The sequence below is a fragment of the Epinephelus moara genome, chromosome 6 (assembly GCF_006386435.1).
Source record: "Epinephelus moara isolate mb chromosome 6, YSFRI_EMoa_1.0, whole genome shotgun sequence".
In the NCBI taxonomy this organism is placed as follows: Eukaryota; Metazoa; Chordata; class Actinopteri; order Perciformes; family Serranidae; genus Epinephelus; species Epinephelus moara.
The window spans coordinates 22681116-22703035 of record NC_065511.1 but is presented as its reverse complement, the minus strand read 5'-3'; the positions used below and the strand labels follow the sequence as shown (position 1 = coordinate 22703035).

The window sequence follows — 21920 nt, the reverse complement described above, 5'->3', positions numbered from 1 at the left end:
GGGTTGGGTAGGAATAGGTTACATGTCAGGATTATGTAATCAGATTACAAAAAAATAAGTGACTGTAATCAGCCCAGATTATATTTTAAAAAATGTGTAATTCAGTTATAGATACATCGTCAAGGATTACCTGACCACGTTTAATTGTGTCTTTAAAATATGGCAGCATTTTGAGTGAGTGCTCCTCTTTCATTTCAAAAGTAAGGGCCTCCATGTGACCTTTGAGTAAAAAAACTTGCACAGAAGAAACAGCATCCGTCATGTTGCAGAATATGAACAGTACACCTGTGGTTTGTGCCAGTACTGTTTTTGTAAAGGTCATCTGATTTGACCAACTGTAAATGCTGAATATGCAAAATACATTTTATTTGCCTTGGAAATGTTTTGCGATGTTTAAAGAGAAAAAAGAAAAACTGTTATGGCTGCATCCTTATTTTTAGTGTAAGGTGCAATATTTGCAATGTTTGATTTTGACGTAATCCCAAAATATTCCAATTACATTTTTCTCCCAATACAATGTATGACATTATCTCTTACAAAAATTGCCATGTAATTAGTATTAAGTAGGTGAAAACATTTCAAAGTAACCTGACCCAACCCTGTGAAATCTAGTGACACGATTATATCCTGTGTAAATAACCAGAGTAAAAACAATAACGAAAAGACATCAATTTAATATTTACAGATATTTAAAGAATTAAACTTCTGTTCACCTAAAACTATCAACAGTACTTTCCCTGATGTTTGTCCTTGAGACATAACTGCTCATTAAATAGTTAAGTGCTTTAAAGGTTTAGAATACTCATTAATTATTAAACTGTCTAGACATCTTGATAGTTGCCCGATGAAATAACATGGCAGTTAACTTTAGTACACAAACAACTACGTGGCACTCAGTCAAAACAATAACCAACTAATGTACAGAGCACTTCAGCTTGTCAGATACATTTTTAAAGCCACAACAAAAGTCAAAAATAATGACATTAACAAGCTGTGAGTATTGTTGCAACATGCAAAGCTGCCCCTAAACTTTAATCAGAGATACTGAGTACTTTAATATTGCTTTAAGGCCCTGAATTAAGATAATAAAAAATGTAATAGTATTAACTTTTTTATTTTTTTTATTACACTGAATGCCCACAGCAGTTTTGGGAGATGATACTGTTTCTAATTGCTTTGCAATGGAAGTTCTTTGTAGCACAGTGACTCCTGGTGGACATTTTGTTGATTAACCAATACTTGACAGCAGAAACCCCATTCAACAACAGGTGCAGCCACACCTGTAAAACACTGCAACATAAGTCAATTTACAAAAGTTTTTTAGACTGCAAAAATCATGGCAGTCTTCAGTGATCATTTAGACACTCAGATTTAGAAAAAACATTTTATTTCATGACAATTCAGCTCCAGTTTCAAGGTGTTTCATCATCAAGTATGTTCTGACTGAATGACATATGAACTGTACTTCCCCCTCTCACACAATCAAACAAAAATTATGACATGAAATGATTTCGATAGCACTCAGGCCTGACAACAGGCTGAACTGGCTGTTGTTTAATCTGTAATATTTGAGTTGCTGATGCGGATGGCGATTCGCAGATCTGGATCCAGGCTAAGAGAACGTATTTAATTTGCAGTGCATCAGAGCTCAGTCCAACCTATAAATCAGCTGCAAAGATATGTACAAATCCAACAACGTGCTGATTTACACTGGCTGAGACAATCAAACAGTCTCTAAAATCAACAGTCAATAATCAAAAATACGCTCTATAAAGAGGAAATGCTTTGATCATTTGTGTTGCAGCACCAAAACACTTCATACCCAGCCCCGTGTTGACAGGAATCTGTCAATCATGTCAAAGGACCTCGCTGGTTGGTCATAAGGCAGAATGTGTCCTCCTCCTCGGATGATGACCTGCGTGACACGAGGACCGATCACAGAATTTAACACAAGTATTAATGGAGTACTTTTCATATTGTTTATCTGATGTTGTTCATGTCTGCTCACCTGGTAAAAATCTCTCACTTGTCTCACATAACCGGCAACCTCTGTGTCACTGGGCTGAAGCTTCCAGTGGAAGCGAGGGGCTGTTTTGTACTCAGCCGACCCAGTCCAGTTGACAGTGGGCAGGAACCTCTCAGTCAGCGGGGCTGCTACAATTACATCCAGCTGACCACTGTAGATTAAGACCTGGGTGTGTGTAGAAACAGAGCAAACAAGGAGAGACTGTTAGAGAGACTTTAGAGGGACTTTCCTCTGTTCAAGTGTAAGCAACATGCTACCACTGTACATCGAATAATCCTGCACCCCTCACCCTATAGTTGTCCATCAGCACCCCGAGCCACGGTTTGATGCTCTTCATGACATCTTGCAGAAGGTGCTTCTCCACCTGCGAGCCATCATGGAACGTCAGGTTTCCCACATGGATGGCGCGTCGCACAGCTGGCAAGGTCACAAACTGGGAGAAGTACTCCTGATCCTCAGGCTCCTGTGGTGCATAAAATAACAGAATGTAGTGGCTTGTGTGTTGTTTTAAAGGGATAGTTCACCCCAAATCAACAATACATATTTTGCCTCTTACCTGTAGTGCTATTTATCAATCTAGATTGTTTTGGTGCGAGTTGCTGAGTGTTGGAGATATCGGCTGTAGAGATGTCTGCCTTCTCTCCAATATAATAGAACTAGATGGCACTCACCTTGTGGTGCTCAAAGTGCCAAAAAAATACATTTGAAAAACTCAACAGCAATGTCTCTACTCATGAGGCTTGTGTCTGTGACAAAATGTAACCATTATTAGTGTCCTACTCGGCTGAGCTGTAACATTAGCTAGCTCAGTGGTGGTAGGTGAGCTTGCAGTGGATGCACACTTCCTTCTGCGCAGTGATACAGTTGACGGGTGTAGTTCAGTAGAGAGAGAATAGTTCCTACATGAAACTGCTCACGACAAGGTCTGTGGATTCAAATTGATTTTTTGGCATTTTGAGCATCACAAGCTGAGCGCCATCTAGTCCCATTATATTAAAGAGAAGGCAGACATCTCTACAGCAGATAACAACTCACACCAAAACAATCTGGACTGATAAACAGCACTACAGGTAAGATGAAAAATATGTATGTTTGATTTGGGTGTAAACTGTCCCTTTAAGTAATGCCTAGGCTATTTGAACATGAAGTTTTGAAATTTTTGCTCCAGGAAGTCACACAGGAGGTGATCTATATACCTGACATGTCATGTAGTTGAAGTAGTTGGTGCAGCCGGTAGCATTTTGGAAGAAGGAGGGATATGGTGACACGTCACCATTCAGCAAGCTATCAAAAACCTGACATCAGACATTAACACAAAGATCACTGACATGTTTGATTTTAATTCACAGTTTTACAGTTTGTTAAATGTTGTGATAATAAAAATGGCATTTATTCATTGAACCATTAGAAATGATGATAAGTAACACTGACTTGTATTCTGACAAGAGAGAGGCATCTCTTACCTCAAAAGCTTCCACCCACTTCTCCTGCTGGATGAGTTTAACCCCGAGGTCTGTCTGCTGGACGACATACTGTCGTTGGAGTTCGTCTATCATGCCTGTTTGGTACATGAACTCACCATAACCACCCAGCATCTGAGATGGAAAAAATATAAAATAGTATCTCATTTCTACACGACACAGACACATTTGTAAGACATGATGATGTTGTTTAAAGACACTGTCAGATACGCACCAGTTCTGGATCACAGAGCCCATCACCAATAGCCATTCCCTTGAAGTTAATTTTCACTTTGGCAGTGGGGTTGTTTTTATGGATGTAGTAAGAAATGGCTGGAACATACTTCCCTGCATAAGACTGCACGGAGACAGAGAAGGTTTACATGGGTTAGCATGTAACACTACTGCTATAAATTTCCACAGTGTTCATTTACAAAGCTTGAAAAGAAAACATACCTCCCCAGTTGCGTAAAACTCACTGGACTGATACTCGGGAAAGATCTGGAAGAACTGTGTTAAAGCACTTTGAAAAAAAAGACAAGAGTTAGAAACAGTTAAACACCAGACTTAGAGATCCAAGTGACAAGAACAATATGTTAGAGTTGGATGGCAGTTTTTCTCACCTATACAGATCTCTGCCAACATCATCCTGGTCCTGAGCAAAACCTTTGTCATCACCAGTGAAGCTGAAACCTGTTCCGACCTAGAAGAACAAATAATTCCTTGAAGACTTGTCATAAATATTCAAGGAGCATTAAAAGTTCAGATGAGCTTAGAAACCTTGAATGAAAAATGTGTTTTATGTCTGAGGATAAATAATGATACCTACTGGATTGTCAATGTACAAAACTGAGTATCTCGTTGTCCAAGCGTATTCCCTCAAACCAACTGCAAAGACACAAAACATGAGCAGATCAGAAACAACGCTCCGACACAAACTACACAGTGCATGTTTGAGTATGCTGCTGATCAGTTCTTACCAGTCATGTTCTTATACACCACATATGGTCCGTGTTCCACAAAGAGACCGAACATGGAGGTGCCACCGGGCCCGCCTTGCAGCCAGAGCAGGACTGGAGTGTCATCTCGCTGTGCCTGTCAGTCAGGGCATCACAGAGAAAGTTGAGATCTCAGCACCACCCAGTGGTGACTTCACATTATTGACAAAAACAAAAAAAACTGAACGAACTAAACTCCGTTAGGAAATACCTTCTGTGTGTTATCACTCAACTTCCCAGCCAGTGATAGTAATACAGATTAAAATGGGGTCAGGTTTAGGTTTATCAGATTGTAAAGATGTGGCAAACAAGTCAAGGTAAAATGTCAAACATGTGTCTTTTGTCACCTAATATGGAATTATCAACTCTGGACTATCACATTTTGGTGGTTTTTGTCTGAAATTAAGGAACTTTTAGAGATTTTTAAAGGAGACTCTGGTGTTTTTCAACCTGGACAATTGTGCACTGTCAAAAAAAAAGTGCTTGTTGTTATCCCTGACAGGCTCATACTGTTATTATAAGTGTCTGACAACATTACAGAAAAGACGCCACAGAGAAGTGAAACTTTGTCTTTAGCTTTCATTGACCCAGTTTGTTTGCTACTTCTCTCTTAAGGAGGAGTTTCTTTTTGAAATGTCATGAGAGGTGACCTGTATCAGGAAAAACAACAGTGGAAACATTAATGAGAGTTGGAGAGAGGAGAGGTGTTTGTTGTCTTGGAGTACAGAAAGCGTATCTTATTCTTATCTAAAAGATTTTCAGTGACATGGCTGAAAATTCAGCTAATTTCGACAATGTAGAAAAGTCCACAAGATAAGCGAAAAGTAAGGTGAAACATTTGATTTCTCTGTGTCATCTTTTCCGTTAAGTTATCGACCCACATAGAATAACAATCCGAGCCTGTCAGTGGCAAAAACAAGCACTTTTAATGGACATAAATCAACAGTGCAAAATTAACATGTAAATTTGATGCTTCTGCGTCTGGTGCTTTCTGGAGAACATGCAGAGAGGTGTTAGCTAATTATGTCGGTACATTCTGGGCATGTCAAAAGCTTACGACCTATTGGGACAACATATATGTAACGGGATATTTTGGTACTGACTTGCCCAGGGACCCCATGGTAGCGCTACACGGAGTAATACCAGATGACACTGTGTACACAAATGTATCACTGTTCACGGGCTGGATCCAGAGACCCCCTACTCATGCAGTGTGGTTACAAAACCTATAGGAATTGTACTGTACGGAAAAGATCACTCATTACTTACACTTGCAGAAAGTAACATTTGATAAACAAGACAATAAGAGTATAATTATGCCTGATCCTATGCAATTATTGACCCATATATACTGTCTTCATCATTATTCTATTATTGTTGTTATTATTTGCCTCTATTATTTATTTTACTTTTCTTTTTTAAAACCCATTAAGTACAAGAAGATTATGTGAGCTGAATGTGGATGTGGGGAGTAGGAAGATGTGGGAGGGGAAGCACTGTAGCTGCAGCTGTCTCTCAAGACTGGAACAGTTTCAAAAATTGTTGTCTCCATTAGTCGCCTAGACACAAAAAGATGGAAAAACAGGGTCTGCAACGACTCCTGTAACTTGTAGCTGTAACATACAGAAGCATCTGCACAGAGGCTGAACTGTAAGGCTGAACAAGAATCTCTCGGACTGAATGCAAAGTAAATTCTGTAGGAGATAAATAGTGACTGTCATGCACTATAATATGAGGTCCAAAAAATTGAAAAAATATGTGTATCTTCAGGGCTGCAAGCTCGATCTTTCACTCAGTGCCATGAAAAGGTATGTGATATTGCTACACTGACGTATGAAATACAGATATGGGAATTGGTTACTGATTTATAGCTTTAACAACACAAAAAGCCCCTAAATACCTTATTTCCTTTCGGCCTTGGTTGATGAAACCTGACTTCTAACACAAAGCAGGGTCTACCACCATAGCTGACATTCCCACACTCACTGCAGCTGACTAAACACACACAGGTGCACTTCCTTATCACAAACTGACTGAGGGGGCACAGTAAAAGCATCTGAAGTGTGATTCTTTTGAGTTCCAACAGATCAAGCGCGTGATTTACTATTTATATCAAAAATCCTTCCTCCTCCTTATGATCCTGTCCCAAACTGCAGCACTGACAATAATGAAACTGTGTAATGAGGAAAGCCCCTGCTGTAAAGAAGAAGTTTGAGCCTACCATCAGTGCAGGGAAGAACCAGAAGAAGAGGTTGCTGTTGTATTTCTTGTTGACAGTGAGGTACCCTGCATAGCTCTTGACGTTGGCACCTGGCAGGTCTCCTACCAGACTCAGTTTCCTGGCTGTAAGACAAAGAAAAGATGTGATCATTATAAATCTATAAACATGAGTCCAGCTGACTGCAGTGTTTTAGTAGTATTATGTAATGTGGGTGCACTTATACCTTCGTCTATGGCGCCCTTCTCCAGGTAGGGAGTGAGGAAGAGAGGAGACCCGGGGTCGACTCCATTCAGGCCGCTGACACGGTGAGATTTTCGGCAGAAAAACGAGGAGCAGCCTCGGGAGAGTGCGGAGTCCAGACAGGCCCACAGTAAGAGGACACCCAGAGTCCTCCTCCACAGTCTGCCCATAGTTACAAAACCCATATCAGACTACAGGACTCAGGACTGCCCTCAGTGAACCTCAAACATCGCAAAGTCACTCACATTTCAAAACAGTCTAACCACAAGCACAGCGCGAGCCTGACAGCACCCAGAAGTAGGCGAAAAAAACACTTTTAATTTGTTAAAACTCACCTCATGTTCACCGTCGTTTCGATGGCAACGGGATAAATTTCAGCCCTTATTCAGAAAGACGTCCAGAAGTTGGTCAGCTGTGGACTGAGTTATGTGTGAACATGTTAAGATGAGTCACATGACCAGCTCTCCGTAGGCCATATGACATATTGCGTCACGTGGTCGTAGTTCTAGCTACCGGCGTTGTAAACCCTCAGCACGGTCTTGCAGGCAACGTCCTGCTTCTTGACTAAGTTGCCTGAAAGGAAAAAAATGAACGTTTTTGGTGCTAAAACAGCTGCTGAACACGGCCATATTTCAAAACAGGTTAGACTGACCTGGTGAGTAAACTGTGAATGCTGTTTTAAGATAGGTGCTGCTGAGTACAACGGCTAGACAAACAAATGGGACACAAAGCTAACAAGTAAGAAGCATAGACTGTAACGTTTTATAGTATTATTATGTATACTTATACAGTGTATGATTTAGAAGGATAGTTTTGACGGTAAATATGTATGTGTGTATATGTTCACCAAAGAAAATTGAAACATTAATTGAAACATTAAAGGTCCGCTGTGTAACATTAGCAGGTTTTAGTGGCATCTAGCGGTGAATTGCAGATTGCAACCAGCTGAAACATCTTCAAATTCCTTCAGTGTTCATTGCTCAGGACGATTTTACTGTGAGCTGAATTATCCGCAGGGGTCTCCTCTTCCCCAAAACAAATGGACCAATGATATAAACCAGTATAAACACAGACTAAAGTAGTTTAATGTTACAATTCAGTGTTTCTTCTACAATGTTTGGTGTGTGTGAGACTGGGCACTAGTCTAGAACTTCCATATGAGTGCTCACCTTTTTTTCTCTGATAACAAAATGTGTGCTTACCTTATTTTTGGTCCAGATGTGTAGGGCATTTTTACTTTGAGTCAAATTATCTGCAGAGGTATCCTCCTCTACAAAACAACCAGAGCAGGTAAATGAAACTAGTAAAAACAATGAATAAAGCAGTGTCACAATACAAGTCAGTGTTTCTCCTACAGTGTTTGGTATGTTGGAGATGGGCCGCTTGCCCAGTGCCTGCTAATGTGTGCTCACCTTTTTACTCGGACAACTTAAGATCCAGACATTGAGGAGGTTTTTATCAGGAGCCGAATCATTAGCAGAGGTCTCTGTCTCTCAAAAATGAACCTGGTGATTTTAACTCGTAGAAAGACTGATAAAAGCAGTTTCACGTCAAAAAGGCTATGTTTATATGATGCTCTTGGTGTGGCAGTAGCTCTGTCTATAGGGCCTTAGGTGCAGAGAGAGGTGCACCTCCGGGGCACTGTCTAGGTACCCTTGAGCAGGCACCGAAACCCCAACTGCTCAGGGTGCCTGTCCTTGATCTGACGTCTCTCTATTTAATGCATGTAGGCCTATAGGTCCTGTTTGTGCATGTGTGTGTACATGACAACAGGGTGAAAAAATTTAATGTTCTCTCGGGGACTAATTAAGTATATCTTCCTCTTTTGGTGGTGCAACATGGTGATCTCCGTAGACGAGGACCTGCTCCATATGTGGATATAAACGGCTCATTCTAAGGTAACGAAAACGAAAAAAGGTGGTTATAAACTATATATATATACATATATATACACACACTACTATTGTAATAAACGATATATTCCGTTTCTGCCAATATGTTCTCCCTAAATCCCACACACTGGACCTTTAAAAAATAAAATCACTTGCTTTCTCAGTGTCCCATATTGCAAATGATACAACTGGAGAAAGTTAAATGAAAGTGTACAGCTCTGATGCTGGTGACAGTTCACAAAACAGATAAATATAGTAATAAATCCTGAATGAATAAATTAGCCTTTTGTACAAATGTTTAAAATGTCATGTTTTAAATGGGGCAGTTGTATTCATAGTTTAATTTAAGCACACACCTTGTATTATTTCCCCCTGAGCACAAAGTGTTAAAGTGGTGCCTGTGAACTCACTGCCAGAGTAATGCTCAGTCAGCATTTGAAAGCCCTCTGTACACTTTATACTGTATAATTAGGTAGCATAAAAACTGGGACACATGGTTTGGCTTTGCTTCTCACTGTCATCCTGAAACTAGAGAATAAACATTTGGGTAGGCTGTGATAGGCTGGGACACCCAAGCAAAAATACCCCAAAGTCGAATCTCCGCAACAGGAAAATGATTCTCAACACTGGCGCACATTTAAAGTTGCATTGTCTGCCCAGCACCAGATGACAGACAGAGGTTAACAACCAGCTAAGTACATAATGTACATATGTATTTTTCAGGAGTTGAGGAGACCAAATTGGAGCAAAAAGACCTCTGAACAATGGGTTTGGATTCATCAGGTGGCCAGACACACAACTCCGGTGGGATGATAATGTCGCTCCATGTCTGCTGAATGTGTAAGTTGGTATTTTTGTTGCCAATATGTTAGCCAGAATGACTTATGTTGGTAATACTGAATGTTAGGACTGTGTGTCAGTCAATTTAGTCACTGATGCAGCCGTAAAAACGCTACCATGTATACTAAAACCACTCTGAATTTATTTTCTTTTTTTCTTTTTACAGTAAAAGCTATTATATTAATCTTATTATAGGTCTTTTTCACGGACAATATTTTAACTTGTCATCGTAGGAAAAGCACATTAACAACTTTAACAATGATTGCGGTTTGTCCCAGTAAGCTGTGACAGTGAGCCAGCATGCCATAAACTGAAGTAGCCCAATGGAATTCAACCATCATTCATTTGTTCTTTTGCTTCTGTGCTTTTCCTACTGTGCCATGTTAAAATGTCTTCTGTGAAAAACACCTATAAGCCAGCATACACAACAGAAACCTGCAACTGTGAGACACAAATAGAGACAACTCATTATAAATGTTAATACTATGTGTGTGTCCTGCTATGAAGGTCAGAATGCTTGCCCTTAAAAAAGCCATTAGTGTCCACCAGCACCTAACTCAAACAGTGATTTTAGTATAAATGCTGGGATTTTTAAAGCTGCAGGTATTAATGTTTGGCCACTAGGGGGCAGAAGAGCTTCAATATTAGCTGAGTGTGGTGTTGACAGACACTTTGTATTACAATACAATGCACAGTGGATATGAAGCTACTCACAGCTGGGGAGAAGATTGTGGACTGTGATGTGACAGCACATGTGAACAGGTGAGGAGATGAAGGCTGCAGCACACTTGTCTGATGCTTACACAGCTGTGTATTAATAGGTGAATTCACTTTTTATTACGCCTGACTTGTTGGCAATTTAAAAAGTCTGGGAAGGCTTTAAAATAGGTATGTTTTGGGGCATATTTGATAGGCAATCACACTCAGTTACGTTTTTGTAACCTATATTTGCTCAACAGTTTAGTTGCACACACTCTGATCTGGAAGCTGCCCACTACAACCACACAGTCCTATCTGTTGGCCACTGAACATCTGCACTGGAGCATTTGTGGCTTTAGTGTCTTTCTCAAGGGCATCTCAGCAGTGGTAATGATAGAGAAAGGAGTACCACGCTGTCAATTAACTGCCCAGATTTATCCTGCACTCCAGTGATTAAACAAGCAACCTGTTGGTGACAAGCAAAATAAAACTGAGGGCAGCCAACCCAAGTTGTTCCTAAATACAAGAAGAAACAGTGAAAGTAGCAGAAAGGCATGAATATGAAATTGAGGGGGCTTCAAACCCTCCCTTCAAAATCCGAAGTTAATACCACAGACACTACATCCATCTTTTTGTTTGTGGTCTTGGAGAAAAGTGGGGGAAGCAGCCCCACCAGATGGCGCAAAAAACACTGACATTCATTCTGGCTTTTTCAGCATAACATGACATAACATGACATCTAATGAAACTGTGCCAAAGCTGGAACAATGTGGTTCAGCCAGTTGGGCCTTTGCATGAATGGCTTATGAAGTCGAGGTTTCAACACAAAACTTAATGTGTGTTTTTGATTCTGAAATCAGAGCTGAAGTCTGCTGTTTTGGGTTTTTCTTTTGCATGTCGGGCTTGCTTACATCTGGCAGCCCTGCTCCAAACTTTCACTTTAAGAAGGCGCGTCTACGCTGCAGTGTTTATTACAACCCTTAAAGTGGCACATGGAAACCATAGCTGATTTCTGCATGGCACAAATCTAGACCTACAGATTCTGCGTGTCCGGTGTGGGGAAATGCTTTGGGCGAACTGATCCACGGAGTATATTCCTGTGGCTTGTCTGACTATTTTTATCCGTGGCGGCAGCACCTTCAGTGAATGCTGCAGCGCCAGCTCCTCACCGAGGCGCGCGGCGAGCCGAGGACAAGGATCGGCAGATTGAGACAGACGGCTGGTGGGGCTCGGGACTAGACGAGACATGAAATAGTCCACCGGTAGCGCCGTCAAAGGTGAAGCACATTGGGACGCGAGTGAAATGGAGGCACCGCCGGGGACGAGCTGCTGTGAGCGCACCTTGGCCAAACGGGAATAACCGAGCCGTGAAACGGGCTGGGATGGCAGCATCCAGTAACTCAAGCCTCTCAGGTTCATCTGTGTCCTCTGGTAAGAGTTCACATAGCCCAGACTCAAACTAGACACTAAAGGGTTTACATGTAAGCAATAATAATAATAATAATAATAATAATAATAATAATGTGGTATTTTTGACTGTGCTTGTCTGTGTGCTTTGAAATATCTGCCTTTATATGGTTTAAATCAAACTTTTTTTTTCATCATCTTGTCTAAAACACCTAACACATCCACCAGGAAATGTGACATCCTCTTTTTTCCTCCATCTGCATCTCACACGTGCTTGGTAATCATTAAACAAACATATCATTAAAGAACCATCCAGTGGCTGCTGTGATTTAGGATTAACCATAAGTGAAAAGCATCTCCATGTGTTATATCTGGGTTCAGTGGTGGAAACACTTGAGGGAAAGGACACCTTTCATGTGCAAAGGGATTATAAGCTTGTGAGATGCAGTCAGTGTGAGGTTGGATTTGGATGTTATCATTAGATTGCCAATCATCTCTACAATTCCCTTATTGACTTTCCACTTGGCTGGGTTTAAGGATTATCTTTGGCCTGTGTAGTCTACCATTTTCTAAAACGCAGCACCAGGCTGGGACATTGTAAAAAAAAAAAAAAAATCCTAATATGCTATGGTCCAGTGACATAATACAGTTCATACTGCCACAGTGTGCACAAAACTTCAATCCAATCCCCACTGCATATAATGAGGTATAGCTCAGTGAGTGGTGGCCATTATATATTTGTAAAAATTTCAATTTCAGGGTTGAATTTTCACAGAATGAGAACAGAAAGTGGGTTAGCAGCTGTTCAAACAAACCCAGAATGAAATAGCCGCACCATGCTTGTCTCAGTGTATATCCCACTCAGTGTTGATAAGGCGCGTTGCTCGTGTTTGCCAGGGTATAAAGTACAAACTCCACTATCACAGTGCTGTTTGATGTGGAAGCCCCGCCAACAACCAGAGGCATGTGTGTGTGAGCAAGGGACAGTGTGTGTGAAGGGGAGGGAGAGGCCGTTTATAATGTCAGGCTCAGCACTTTGGATTTATGTTTGCCGTCTCCACCAATATTTTACATTTAACTGTGAAGAGTCCAGAAAATGTTTAGTGTACAAAAATGTTAACTGAATATTGCACGACAAAGCTATCGGTTTATACAGGGCGAGGACATCGTATAGTATACATAATGTTTGTTTTACTTTCTTACTCTCTCTGAATCCCAACCACACCACACAGCAGAGTCACATTTCCCCTAGGTACTGCCCAATGGGAGGGAAAGACGGTCGTTTCCAAGCTGATATAGCCTGTGGCAACCACATGCTTCACAGAGCATTATCTCATGTGTGCGTTTCAGAGAGCAGCGGATTTACTGTTTGACCACTGCTGCTTTAAGAGGAAAGTCTTTTCTCTCTGTGGCATTGGAGGGTTGTCATTACTTTTGGGCTCTCAATATAATTATCAGAGGTTACAAGCTGCGCTGCTGCCAGGGATAGAGTGGTTGTCACAAGGGTATTATTATTTTCATGCGGAGCTCTTTGGCAGTCAGACACAACATTTGAATAATCTAGTCTATGAGGCATATGACTCAAAAATGAATCTCGGCTCAATTTCTGCTCCATATTAGGTCGTCTGTTCTGGCTGCAAACAAAGTGCTCTTGGTGTAGTTATTTCAGCTGCTTCGGATGATGCTGCTATCTGGTAATCTTGTTTAGAAGCTGTTGTTTCAGGCGGAGTGTGTAAATAAAGTTTATCCAACTTGTGTGACTGGCAGCAGCTTGATTTACGATTGTAGCAATGGTAATTACATTATGAGAGCCGACACTGATTTATTTCTGTGCTTCCTGCAAATGATTGAAATTGAGGAACAATGGTATGTACACAGACCGCCTTGCAATGTATAGACTGGATTGTATATACACAATCTGTAACTGCAACCCTGACACACAGGTGAAAAATAGTCGATGAGGCTTGACATAAAAAGATAATGACAAACTGAGAGGATTGCAACACGATTGCAGCATTCATGTTGCAATCTCTTCCTCTGCCTGGAAAGATATTTTCTGGCTATTCGTCTAGATCAGGGAGATTCCTACACATTCTTGGCACGGGTGGGCACTGAAGCATGTACTGTACCAGCAGCACACCATTTGCCAGACGGCTCCAGGAAATAAAGCTTTGAAAATAAATTGAGGGATAGAGCATGAAAGTATGCCTTCAGCTCCAGGCCTTAAATGACAAAATTGGTCAGGGAGGCAGAATTACAGCCATGTATTACAGAGAGGCTGTCTGTTCAACACAATTCTGCACATGTGTCTGCAGTTCACCTCCAAATCTTTCCACCACTCTATTTCTTGTCTTTGCCAGTGTAAATCACACAGGACTGCATTTGTGTCATCTATGCTGACTTACTGAAATGATCTGCATGTTTCACAGCATCAGCGAGTGGGGAGTTCATCCCCCAAGTATTTAAATTCGGGTTGAACGTATCCCAGTCGTCAGTCCTGTGTTAATTACAACAACAGACTCTCTCAGTGGCAGACACGAGGCGATGCCAGAATCAGATCACTAAATCACACTTTTCCCTTTTAAACTCACTGACAATTCCTGTTAACAGAAAAAACATACAGTTTCTCTACTGGTGTACAGCCCAGTAGCACACAAACACGCTCCAGAGAGGCGCCCTCATACCTGTCACATATTATCTGGTCAGCACTAAAGCAGTGTTGAAATGCTTGTTTTGGATCAGTGTAATACACAGATGGTCTCCCTGCTGCAGCTCTGCTGCATCCCACTGACAAGACAGAGTGTGTGTGTGTGTGTGTGTGTGTGTGTGTGTGTGTGTGTGTGTGTGTGTGTGTTTATATGAAGGTCTGTATGTATCTGTGTACTCCAGAATGTGTTGTCTCTGTATGTCACTTATACATGTGAATAATACTGGCTATAAATTACATTGAGGCTGTATTTTGATATCTGTTATCTTTTTCTTTTTTAATCAAGGGGCATCTTATTCAAAATTCTCTTTCAAATGGCCAATTCAAATCTGACTTTTTTTTACTTCCCTAGCCAAGCTTATTCACATTTTCATCTTCAAGGCCTTTAGAGAGCAATGTTTTGAAGCAATAAAAGTATTATGATTGCCTTGATTTTTAGACACTCAGTTCAAGTGGAAACAGACAACTTTTGTACCCCACCTGCGCTGCTCCACACCCCACAGAGTTTTTGAGAGGTACGGTTCTTGACGTCACAAAGACAGTCAGATTGCTTTCTGTCATCTTCAGAGTCTAGCAACGGGGCTCTTTTTCGTTTGAGTTTTGTAACGTTTGCACAGTAACTTCAGTTGCTCCATCATCTGATTTTTCTGCTATTGCGAGTAGTAACTGCAAAGAACTTTCACTGATACTCTCTGGTAACTGGGGATAGCTACTGATAGCTACAAGGGAAAACAGAGGTGCTATCCTCTTCCTGTTTTGGTTAATGAACTTCCTTTGTGCCGCAAATCAAGCCTTAATTTTCCCAGGAGATGAAACCCGCTGGCAGACAGAATTGTATAGTGAACACAGATGGTGCCATTATTCTATAGGTATCACATCACATTGTGCATTCAACAGTTACTTCATCCTGACAAGTAAAAGCACAAAATCTTATGTATTTTCACTATAAGATAAGAAAGGCGTCACTGAAAATAGCAAACACAATAGGTACTAAAACATCCGAGACAGGAATAGTCAGGTAGCTCAGTGTTTGAACAACCATCTATTCTGAGTAGCTGCTCAGTTCGAGCAGAGCAGAGAAAAATACACTTAACCAACTGTAAAAATACTGGGGTGAAATATGTGGTTGTGGTGCAGCACACCAACACCAGCTTGGTCATCATCATCATCATCATCATTGGACCGTCAAGGTCACGATAACAGTGACCCAGAAGAAACTGGGTCACACAGGATGTCATTATTGCTCAGTACACTCAGTCCTGAAATGAAAAAGGATTGAAGATCCACCAAAACAAACAAAAGACCAAAAAGTCATTCACCTTCAGACAGACACCCCAGCATAGATGAGCAGGTGCATGTCGACGGTGGGAACATGGGGCATGAAACTAATATCAACACTGCCTGTTTTTATGTTTTCTTATAAGGAGACTGACTTGTGTCCACTAGTGTGTAAACCTTAAGAACTAACAAGGTGATAGTTATCACACTCTCACTTTTAAGACATCTGTGTTTCATTTCAGGCCTCGTCTCTTTAGCCGTTCGGTTAGATGTGTTGCCAGTACCTTGCAATTAGACAGCATAGAAGATATGGTGCAGTGACAGCTGTGCAGCTTGTATTTCATGCCTTTGCAGATGGACCTTGAAGTCGCATCTAGTGTTAATTAATAACCAGCATAGGGAGGAGAGGATGGATGTTTTATCACTGAGGTCCAGCATAAATATTCTTGTTTTGATACTGGCAGGAAAGAAGTGTGAGCTGAAGATTTTAAGGGTTGAAAAACAGAAAACAACCCAAGCGTTCAAAATAAAATTCACCATTAATTTTGTCCAGTGTGTCCCTAAAAATAGCACAAAGTCCTTTGGTACTATCCAGATTGTTAGAAAGGGATACCCCTGGTCCCATACTCAAAAAGCCTGTCCCATGGTGCATTAGTGTGCCAAGTACTTCAGGTTCTTGAATTCAAACCCTGAAGACTATCCTGTGTGAGTATGTTTACCTGGCTGTAAAGAAATCACCTCTGCCTGCCTGACAAATGTGCAGACACGACAGACCTTGAATATATTGCTATAATATACAACAGGGCTATTCAATTACAAATTCAGTTCGGCTGATTTTAAAAGGAGGAAATGTAGATGGGTCCAGACATCTTCAGCAGCTTATGTAAAACCTTTTTTTTTAGCTTTTGGCAAATGGCAAACAAATGCAAATGAATGTAGTTTAAAAAAAAAAAAGCCACGTTTATCCTGTCACTTTTGAAATAAAAATGGTCACATATCTGACCCAGAAACATCACAAAGTGTAGACACAGAATGAAAAAGAGCTATCAGTGCTACTGATGCACAGAACCATAACAAGTCCCTCTTTACCAGTATCTCCCTCTTCCCTCTCCATCTCTCTCACACACATGCTCACATAGAGACACACATCTCACCTTGTGATGTTTTTCATTGAAGTTAAGGATAAGTGTTCAGGAAAAGACATAGGACATGTTTTTTTATTCTGTCGCAGCCCAGATGTTTCGAAAAGCTTCAAAGCGTGGTCGGTTCTGCTTCACATGAGAAAACGTTGATTTTTGAAAGATATGACAACCAGCGTTGTGAAGCTGATCCGTACATCACGCCTGATTGGCACTGCACATGTGCAACCCAACAGAGATGAGAAGAAAACAAGATGCCTCACTTGTTAGCTCCTTTCAGACGCTATATGTAGTTTACATATTTTGTCATGTTGGCAAATTAGATTGATGTATGCTGGGCCACACGGAGGTTGTTTCAAGGCTGATTGTGGCGCGCCAGCCGGCAATTGAATAGGCCTCATACACAATAACCAATTAATGTTTGCATTTATGTTGTTTGGAAAGAGCAAGTGAAACATGATCACTTCCATATTCTTACTGTTTCATTATCCATATGCAACAAATAAAACCACAAAATATTACATGTCATTTTATTGTCAGCAATATAACATTAGTGGTTAATCACATTAAGGGCAGCAGCTGAATATGGAGCTTTTTAAGCCAAAATAAAACTATTGCATTTGCTGTGCCACCCTAAATAGTCTATTGGGGAGTTTTAGTGAGACTGGACATTGTTCCTGCTGGATAATTGAAATGACTCCACACAGAAAACTTTGTATCTTCTCCGCTGACATCTATCCTTTTTCTCTAAAATGAGTGATACTGAACACGACTGCACAGGTCATGAAAGGCTCTAAACCTGTTGTCTGCCGTGTACTCGTTATACCTTGACATGAGTTATTGTTTTATGTGCTGAGGCAGTTTTCTTTTTTTGCATGTGCGCAGACTCTAGAGCAGACGTTATCTCAGGGGATGAAAGTCTAAGGCGAGCTTGATCCTCATTCATCAGATATTCTCTTTGTCACCAAAGCAAACACCCGCCGGTAATTATTTTATTGAATGCCTCTGACTGGTGAGTAATGGAGGGCAACACAATTAATAGCTGTTTCTTTGGGGGGGAAGAACCCTTCGGCTGCTCCAGAATTTTAAATTCTCCCTGATCATCAGACGCTGCACAAACTCTGAGCTGCTTAGAAATTCTTTTTGATGTTCTTTTTCTGTGTGTTTATACACGTGCGCGTATATGTATGTGTGTTTGGTTGAAAGTGGGTATGTACAGTGTAGCCCAGTGTATTTGTGTGTGTTTGCGCAAGTGTGTGCTGGTGTTTGCATCAGAATCGACCCTTAAGAGCTCCCTTTTCCGAGCCGGAGCTCGCTGCAGAATTCCAGACTGAAATGCCATTCGTCATTAAAAAGAATCAGATTGAAAAGCGAGTATTTGGCAGCCGACCAGATGAAATCACATTCTTTAAACAAGCCGCAGTGGAATAAATCTTTCAGAGTGTAGCCAGCGCAATACACAGTGACAAAGCTTCAGTGTAAGGACAATACATTTTCTGAGGCAGCTTGGCCACACATCAGCAAACGGAGCCTGAAGCCTATTTATCTGTATTTGAAGGCAGGCATTCTGCAGAGGGCTTTAGCAACAACGTTTACCCTCAAAGCATCCACTTCTCAGTTGAACTGCTTTTTCATCATTTACATAATTATTCAGCATTTGATCTTACGCACCTATCTTGTCTTTCCTGTGTAATTAATCCAACTCTTACCAAAGTAACAGCGCTATTATTATGAGAGGCAATGATGAGCTTTGGGTATGTTTGATAATGTTGCAACCAGCCTCCAGTCGAGCTCCTGCTGCAGTCAGCAGAGAAACCAGCATGACGGAATTTCTCTGATTGCCTGCTCTGTAAGTGCCGTCAGTTAAACAGATAAATATAGCACAGGAATATACAGAGACTTTGAGAGAAGTTGTGATACAGTTTGTGCCATTGCATGAGTAGATTTCACAATTCTGCTGCTCATACATCAGTGCCCACATCCAACAAGTGCTCACTGGTTTTCAAATGCCTCTCAGGTGTGTTGCATTTCTCTCCCTCTGGCCTGAGGGGTGTGGCCCCGATCTGCTGATCAGTGCAAAGGAATGCTTTAATTGAGCAACATGTATCTTCTGGACCAACATGATTCATTACTCACACAGACGATTGAGTCCCTCAGTGATGGTGCTGGGAGATAAAAGTGGAAAGAGACAAAAGAGACAACTTTTTACCCTGCTAGCGTTTCCAGTAAGAGTGGGAGGAAATCGATTCAGCATAGTATTGCGATATTTTTGTGTGGCAATATTGTGTCGATGCACAGACACAAAGTAACACTGCAAATACAAATTAAACTTCTGGCAGCCTACTAGAACAATAAAATCAATGGCTTTTGTGGTCAACTAGATACATTTTGGTCTAATAAAAAGGTATAAAGAGAGATATGACCAGACTGAAAGCATTTATCTTATTAGATTACACAGATGTCGACAAAGTTTGGGGACATCTTTTGCATTTGAAAAACAGAAAGTAAATCGCAGTATATGTTATTGAAATACTCATCATATCACAAAACGTTTAAAATTGCAATAATAATATATCATGAAAAGTATTGTAATAAAATCATATCATGGGGCCTCTGCTGTTTCCCACGCCGAGCATTTCCAAGTGGTATCATAGTTGGTGCTGCTGTGACAACTGGGTCACTTTCCATTTTCCTCAGAGCCCAGCAACATGGCTCTTTTTCTTTTGCAGAGTCGAGTTTCCACAGTTACTAGGGTTGTTACACTGTCCGCCATTTCTGCTGCTGGGGATAGCAACTACAGAATTTTCATTGATGCTCTTTGGTAACTGGGGACAGCTACTCATAGCTACTGGGGAAAACAAAAGCTCTACTTGTTGTGGTTGCACAACTGTTGACGCACTTCTTTTGTACCGTAAATTGAGCGTTCAGTTTCTCAGGAGATCATACCTGGTAGTAGACAGAATTGAATTGTGAAATCGAGGCTTAATCTTAAGGCAAATGGTGGCAATACTCTACAGCTGTTACAATGTTGAGAGATATTACAATAAACATGTGAGAGGCAGATTAATCATTTGTTGTTATAGTGGCAATTTTGTGCATATTGTGCTTACTATCATATGCCCTTGTGATAACAATAGACGACCATGATTCATACTGTATGACTGAATCCTTCCAGTCAGTCTCACTGTGGGAACATGTGTGACATGCAGTAACATTTAGACATGCAATTAGATGTTAGGGGTGCTAGTTGGTCAAAACCTGTCAAGAAATGGCTAAATATTGTAAATTGCATGGAAATATTACCAGTTAGTTGCATGATTGTCATTAGAGAAACAGTTACTTTCTGTTGGGTGTACTGTGCTTTAACTGATGAGCAAAAATGTTGCGTTGTAATATTTTAAAGGTATACTATGTAGGATTATAAATGCAGTCACTAGCATAAATGAAAGTAAAAGCCAACCCCAGATTCACACGCATTTAGCGTTTTGCCTCATTATATTGGCGTTTTTTTCGATGCTTTGCCTCTTGGATGCCTGCTGCTTATGGTCTGGCACCTGGTTACCACCTTTTTATAAAGCCCCAACCTCACCTGAGTGCTGTGTGGGAACCCATAAACGTCCCGTGCACAGGAAATAAGAGGAAATACGAGCAGAGTATCTGCAGAGAAATACACCACCACACATGGGTCATAAGTGATAATTGAGAGGGATTACTTCCATATGAGATTATACATTGTTTTTAAGGAAAATCCTGCATAGTATACCTTTAATTGTAGCTTTGTTTGTAACATAATACAGAAACAACATCATTATTTGAGTTTAAAGGTTCATACCTTGGAAACAGGAGCTTTACATAAAGCCTTTAACCACATCTTTTGATCCTCTTCAGTGCATAGAGTTGCTGTGGTGTGAGATGTGTTTAAAAACGTTTTGTCACCATGATTATTATATTATGAGTTAAAATATGCTGTACTATTTATGTCATAGTGACGGCTGGGCATTTTATTACATTACTGGCAGTGTGGTAGCAAATTTTGCCACATTTCTGACTCGTTTAGCGACACGTTTTATTACAGGTCATTACTTCATCCGCTGGGTATTACAGTAAATTATCAGTTGCTACGGGGCGTTTACTTCATCACCTCTCTAACTCTTTTCAAGCTAATGTAACAGCACCGTCATATATTTCAGGAATGTGTTCACATAATTATAAATCAAACACCATGTTTCCCAAAGGAAAGTCTTCCTGTGGGTTGCAAGAGCTAAATTGTATTTACTTACATTAATTTTGATTGGTGTGTTTGTGTGTTTTTTGAGACCCTGCCGGCGGGTAATATAGATCAGGTGTGTGCCGACACGATGTTTAGCGAAACACGCAGACATCTGTATTGACTGTCCTTGAAGCGGAGACACTGATTAGAAGTGTATTCACTGGTGCATCTCAAGAGGCAGCTGCACAGTGTGAGGCCATATGCATAATTATAAAAGAGAGATAAACAACAGTGACATAATCATGGCGAAGGGTTCACAGTCAGTCGACTGGGAAAGGGATAGATCCGGAGATTATAATGAGAGAAAACAGGGCACGGTCTATTAACACCACTGTGAGTTAATAACAGAAATTTGCTTTATTTTTGTGTTTAACAGACCCTGAGGATTACCAACCGCCCATATGGAAGTCCTACTGTGAGTAATCAATTCATCTTATATGTTGAACAGCAATGTTTTTGACTGACTTGACCTGACTTTGACCTTTTAGTGTGTTTCTGTACGCAACAGCACATTTATTTGGGATCTATAAATAGCAGAGAGACATTTCTATGCTTGGAAGAATTGGGCTTTGTTGTATATAGTACAATTAAATACGGTGCAGGTTCCAAAAAGCTACGCACTCACACACACACACACACACAAAAGGCACAAACTCAAACACACTCGCCCACACAACACATTCACGCATGCACAAATGCAAAACAGCGGATTCCTGATCTCTGAGTAAAATAGGTTACCGTCA

At 40.7% G+C, this 21920-nt stretch overlaps 2 protein-coding genes across 4 annotated transcripts in view; one reads left to right on the top strand and one right to left on the bottom strand.

Moving 5' to 3' along the window:
* Positions 1-1370: 1370 nt before the first annotated feature.
* On the bottom strand, positions 1371-7431 carry cpvl (carboxypeptidase vitellogenic like). Of its 2 annotated transcripts, XM_050046249.1 has the most exons (13): positions 7281-7431; positions 6929-7107; positions 6706-6827; positions 4467-4581; positions 4316-4374; positions 4110-4189; positions 3943-4009; positions 3722-3844; positions 3490-3621; positions 3223-3321; positions 2316-2489; positions 2009-2191; positions 1371-1915 (listed from the first exon to the last, which is right to left on the bottom strand). In XM_050046249.1, the coding sequence occupies exons 1-13, from the start codon at positions 7283-7285 to the stop codon at positions 1817-1819; spliced, it is 1437 nt and encodes a 478-aa protein (XP_049902206.1). In that variant the 5' UTR covers positions 7286-7431; the 3' UTR covers positions 1371-1816. The 2 variants fall into 2 exon arrangements, with proteins under 2 accessions (XP_049902206.1, XP_049902205.1); XM_050046248.1 differs by lacking the exon at positions 7281-7431 and having other exon boundaries at positions 6929-7115.
* A 2221-nt stretch (positions 7432-9652) lies between these two features.
* chn2 (chimerin 2) overlaps positions 9653-21920 on the top strand; it is a 32827-nt gene continuing 20559 nt past the window's right edge. The window contains exons 1-2 of one of the 2 annotated variants that reach the window (XM_050046251.1): positions 9653-9677; positions 21554-21592. In XM_050046251.1, coding sequence (XP_049902208.1) covers positions 9674-9677; positions 21554-21592 — 43 coding nt within the window. In that variant the 5' untranslated portion in view covers positions 9653-9673. Of the gene's footprint in view, positions 9678-11172; positions 11808-21553; positions 21593-21920 lie in introns of those variants that run through there. The other variant, XM_050046250.1, reaches the window with a different exon arrangement.